Here is a 5,509-nt window from a genome sequence, read left to right as displayed (position 1 = left end):
CCACGGGGCAGCCGAGCAGAGGGAACGCATGAACATCCAGAGAATACTTTTCTCAGTAAAACTGTTGTGTCTCTATCCTCATCCACCACCAAGACCCGTGCTGGGATGGAGCGGGTGGCACCAGGACAGGCGCTGGGAAGCGTGTGCTGCTGAGCCAGCACTGGGGCCGACCCGCCACTGCTCCGTTCCAGGCACTGAAGCTGAGAACTGGAGACAAACACGGCCTAGCTGCCCGCTCAAAGTGTTACCTGAAACTTGGGGACACAGAAAATGCCCTGAAAGACGCTGAAGCTTCTCTTCAAGATGACAAAACATTCTCCGAGGTAAATGGCATGAAACGGTGACAGTCCAGGGTGGCCAAGGGCTGGTGCTTTACCTGTGAAACTGGGAAGGGGCTGGGGGATGGTGCTGGGTAGAAAGAGCCGGCCTTGAACACATCCTTGATGGTTTTATTGCGTCCAGAGAAGCGGAGGAGTTTAGTCAGTGATGGAGAAAGAGCTCCAGGAGGGGTTTGATGTCCGCAGGTTGCACTGGCACAGGGCTCTCGCTGCTGCCTGGTGGGGATTTTATTGAGAGCCCTGAAGACTTTTTTCTCTTTTTTTTTTTTTTTTCCCCAAATGTCATTTTAGGGCCTTTACCAAAAAGCTGAGACACTCTACACCATGGGAGATTTTGAGTTTGCCTTAGTGTTCTATCATCGAGGCTGCAGACTGCGCCCAGACCTAGAGAAGTTCAGGCTGGGAATCGAGAAGTCCCAGGAGGCAATTGTCAACTGCGTTGGAAGTAAGATGTGCCTCTTGACGGCCCCTGCAGTCACAGCTCAGTGGCCACTTGTGGGTGAAACTGGGAAGCACTAAAAAGAGCTCAGCCTGTACCTCTTTTTGTCCTTTTTTGGCTGAATGCCTCTTCATGTATGGTGTCTAATCGCTTCAGCTAAGTAAGGAAACCATGACTCTAACTTCAATTCCCAAAGTCACCCTGAAAATGTTCTAGGGAACACAGCAGCTCACCCACTGACAGCCCTGCTGACTGCAGAACCCGTTCTGAGATCCTTATCCTCATTTGCAATGACATTTGCTTCACTACCTGAGCCCAGCCTTCCCCAGCGCCCGATTTCCCTCCAGTTCACGTTGCACAAGAGCAGTGAAACTGTTGACTCTTGCTCTGGAGCACTGCTTTCATCATCCCTGGCGTGGATGGGAGAGCGGAGCCCTGCAGGAGGAGGAAAGGCCAAGGACCTGGTGGTGTTCAAAGCAAACTGAAAGCTGGTCCCTTCCCCCTGTGTTTTTTCTCAATGCTCTCAGAGGCTGATGAGCAGGGACATACACCTGCCTCGGGCACACGGACACACCTCAGCTGGGGCTGCCCGTTCCGACCCTGTGCAGAGCACCCGGTGCCTCGCTGGCAGGGCTTTGCCGGACCTGCCCAGCTGGTCGGAGGCTGCTCAGGTGGATCCCCACGTCCCCAGGCCAAGCCGGGACACAACCTGCTCCTCACCTGCACACACAGGGCCTGACCCCGGAGATCTTCTCCCCCAGTTGGGCTTCAGAATTTCAGTCCCCCTCCAGCGCGCTGTGCTGGGAGCCCCTGGAGCCATGTGAAAACGGGAATTAACAGCCAACAGGAGCAGCGCCTGCGAGCTGTGTTCTCTGCTCACACCACGTACCAATGCCTGCGTGTTCCTGTCAAAGAATGAGCAGAAAGCTTTGTTTCAAACAGGGCATGATGGGCTTGGGACATTTATGGTTGTTTTCCTTTCTAAAGCCTCTGCGCTGCTGTTCCTGAGCACTAACGGGCATTTTCCGTGTTATCTGCAGGTCCGTCCTCGGTTAAGCTGCGGAACACGGGGGAGCTGTGCTTCACCAGCAGGCAGGCAGAGGTACGCTGGGGGGAGCTCCTGCTTTAGAGGCTGACAAGAGTTCTGATGATGGCAACACCTCCTGGATGGGTACTCGGGATCAGTAGGTTCTGCAGCAGGGGGGATGTGCTCAGGGCTAGTGGAGCATGGGAGGAGGCTGGTCCCTCAGGGAGTATTTGTCGTGTAGCTCTGGCTCAAGCTACATAAAATTTAAAGAAGGTGGAGGGGCAGGGAAGAGCCACCACAGAGGAACGAAGCCCAGACTGTCTCTACCAGCCTGTTCCCGTTGGGTGTCACTGATCGCCTAGCGAAGGCAAATGGTGGCAGCACCGAGGTCAAGCCAGGGTATGTTTATCTACAATATTTACTTTGGTTTTAGCTGGTGTTTAAGGTTCACATTTTTGACACTGGACACTCTCTCGATTGCCCAACGTTGGGGTGGTCCACTGAAGCGGTGCCTTGCTCCCTGGGACACCAGGTCCCATTTCCCGCTGACGCCAGAGCAGTGAATGCTCGGTGCTTCCTTTGGCTGGAATCACCAGTGGGAAAAATCATTTCTACAAAGAAACCTAAAGATTAGCACAGAAACTGTTGGGGTTTTGAACATGGAACTTCAGCATTACCCCCCTGACGTTTCAGAAGCACCGGCTGTTACAGCCTCTGACTGTGGACAGCCAGAGCTGCCTTTCCCCCAGCCTTAATGTCCCCCCAGCACTGCCCAGGAGACCCTCCAGACCAGTACAGCCAGCGGGCAGGACTAATCTTTGCTCTTGCCGCAGAGCCCCCTCCTCTCCTCAGAAGGGAGGGAACACAACTGGGTGCAGTGTCAGTTGCTTGTGACCGAAGCACTTGGTGAGACACTGACTTTTTGCTTTTATTCAAACAGTAAGTTGGCTGATATGGAGCTTAAACAGAATTCAGCCAATTCTGGTGTTGCCAGCGACCTTCCCCAACCTCCTTTAAATCTTCTCATTGCAGAGCAAGAAAGCGAATCAGAAACTCCAAATCAGACTGACTAAGGATCAAAAATGGGCCAGGAAACAGAAGCCTGTGAGGAATCCAAAAACAGAGCAGCAGCTTCTTGGCGAGCTCTACACTCACAAGACCTACCTGGAAACATTGCTCAAGGATGAAGGTCTTTCTCCGTTGTATTTAACTAAATGTTCCTTTCAAGCAGGGTCTGTTTTTTCTTCTTCTTTGATATCCTTGTGACTCCTCTTCCTCAGCTGTATCAGAGCTCCCACAGTGCTTGTGGTGGTCGAGAGAGGGAAGTGACTGGACAGTACAGGTGGTTTTGGAGCCACATCCAAAATTCCTAACTATGAGCCTATTTCCTTCCCTACTCACTGTCAGGTTTTAGTAAGGAACAGTAAATCTGCTCAGAGCAATACGGGCTGAGGCAATCAAATCATTACAAGTTACTTCACTTCTGTCCTAACAAGAAATTCCACTAACACGTGCACGGAGTGCAGAGTGTTGTTCAAGGGACGCAGCTCCTCCGTGGTGGTGCTCTACCTTCTGCTAAGCTCAGGAGGCAGGACTGGCAGAAGGATCTTCTTTTCGAACTGGGCAGAAAGGTGATTCCCCTTTAGTCATTCTTCTGGGAACTTTTCACCCAGTGACAGAGAAGTACTTAAGAATTCAGCCTGCTCATGGGTTTTATGGTGTCAGCACCGGTTGTCCCTGCGGGCTGTCCAGGCACGGCAAAGCTCTTTGCACTGCCAGCCCGCAGCCTAACCCACAGCAGCTTCCTCCATCCTGGACACTGACACTCCCCTGGGTCCCACTGTCTTTTTTCCAGATCTGATGGAGAGCAGCACAAAGCAGGGGATCAAAGTAGCTGACCTGGTTTTGAGCGGCATTTCCTACCTGGAGACGCGCAGTGAATTCTGGCAGCAGCAGAAGCCGATTTACGCCCGTGTGAGGGAGCGCAGGCTCAAGCAGCAGCAGTGGGTCCGGGACAAGAAACGGAAACCCGCAGAGGTTGGCAGATACATTGAGCAGAGTCTGGAGGACATTGATACGTGTAGGTGTCCTGGCTGGAAGCGGTAAGAAAAGCAATTATTTGCTGTAGTGATTACAGCCCAGAGCACCAGAAGCAGGCATTCACCACGTCTGCAGTCCAGAAACACCACTGCGGAGGGAGGAAGAAGCTGGAAAACAGTGGTCTGGGAGGAAGGAGTAACTCAGCCACTTCTGGTCTCTTTTTCCCTTCCTGTGGTACCTACTTAAAACCCAAGGAAAATAATGGAGTTGTTTCTGCAATTCAGTTCTTTTACGTCACAACAGCTCGGAGAAAGCAGGGTCAGAAACGTCGCGCAGTCTGATTCCCGTAGACCAGAGTCACCTGCCCTGGCTGCGAGGACAGGGATTGCCAGTAGTGCCAGGAGGAGGGTCAGAAGCACCATCTACCAGGGCAGATTTCTTGGAGGCTGGCGGGAGGAGCGGAGGAGAGGCATGAAGAGTTGGGACTCCAGCCTTTCCCAAGCCCCGTCTGGGGCTCACACAACCGTGCTTGGTCTCGCCCCCCTCCACCGGCACTGAACTTTGCTCTCTGTCTCCAGTGCTGGCTGGTGAGAACCCTGAAGAAAGCTGCAAGAAAGCCGAGCGCCTGCTGAAAACAATCCAAGGGTGGCCGGATGATGAAGTTCCCAGCAAGACTGAACTGATCGGAAACCTGCACAGCTGCATCGGCCACGCGCAGCTAGAGATGGGCCAGGCGGAGGCAGCTCTGCAGAGCCATCGCATGGCTCTGGCGTCTGCCAGGCAGCAGTGAGTGCTGAGGCTCAGCTGGGTGGGGAGAAGTTGTTCTGTTACCCTGTAAATACTGGTCTGGACAATAGCGATATGAAAACCTTGGCTGTCTGGGAAAGGAATGAGAAAAATCTAAACTACAAGTCTACGGTACAGAAGAAGACGAAACAGAAGAGAAAGTGCGAGCTGAGCTGTTTGGGAAACTGATAGTCAAGCCGCATGCGTAATAGCTATGCAAAATTATTAATTATTTTTTGAATATGTATGATTATTTTGGGGAGAATAATGAATATGCATGTAATCGGGTGGTATAAGCTTTGGCTGGGGCAGCACACGGTGTGCGAGATTTGGGGAAGATAGATATACCCCTTGCACCCAGCGCTGATAAGAAAATGCTGCTTCTTAATGTTACACTGGGGTTAAGAAGTTTTTCTTCCGAATTTTCGGTAACAAAGGGAAGGGCCTCCGTTGAGGTGGTGTCGCATCGGGTGGTGGTGTGATTCCCACCTGGAGATTTAACAGGGGAATGCACTCAGGCTCTGCCCGAGCATCACGGTCTCTGGTGACGCTGAAGAGTAGCTTGAACTGAAGGTATTTGGGGTTTGTTTTTGCCAAGCTTTTTTTTTTGTTTTGCACGAGGCTTTTAAACTGTAGCTGACTTGTTGTTCATCATTTGCACAGAGCACTTGTTAAAATTCACACCAGTTTAAGATGTTTCTGCCTCTCTTGTGCTCTCCACTCCCCGGCTATGTCAGCTACGACAATTCCTTTTTCTTTCTGCTGCAGCAATCAGCCAGAGGCCGTCTCCAGAGCCCTCGATAGCATCGGCAGAGTGTACACCATCATGGGCAGATTCCAGGAAGATGTAGACACGTAAGTAACACCGGAACCAGAAAA

At 52.0% G+C, this 5,509-nt stretch overlaps 1 protein-coding gene across 1 annotated transcript in view; it reads left to right on the top strand.

Moving 5' to 3' along the window:
* Positions 1–191: 191 nt before the first annotated feature.
* Positions 192–5,509, top strand: part of TTC25 (tetratricopeptide repeat domain 25) — a gene marked incomplete at both ends in the record, with an annotated part of 7,251 nt that continues 1,933 nt past the window's right edge. Inside the window, 7 exons of the mRNA XM_010139532.1 lie at positions 192–323; positions 630–783; positions 1,818–1,878; positions 2,830–2,993; positions 3,660–3,884; positions 4,423–4,630; positions 5,399–5,485. Of these exons, the coding sequence (XP_010137834.1) occupies positions 192–323; positions 630–783; positions 1,818–1,878; positions 2,830–2,993; positions 3,660–3,884; positions 4,423–4,630; positions 5,399–5,485 (1,031 nt within the window). The remainder of the gene's footprint in view (positions 324–629; positions 784–1,817; positions 1,879–2,829; positions 2,994–3,659; positions 3,885–4,422; positions 4,631–5,398; positions 5,486–5,509) is intronic.

This window comes from Buceros rhinoceros, unplaced genomic scaffold, assembly GCF_000710305.1.
Source record: "Buceros rhinoceros silvestris isolate BGI_N320 unplaced genomic scaffold, ASM71030v1 scaffold37717, whole genome shotgun sequence".
Lineage (NCBI taxonomy): Eukaryota > Metazoa > Chordata > Aves > Bucerotiformes > Bucerotidae > Buceros > Buceros rhinoceros.
Note: the sequence above shows the minus strand (reverse complement) of the source record. Positions and strands in the feature narration are given on the sequence as shown.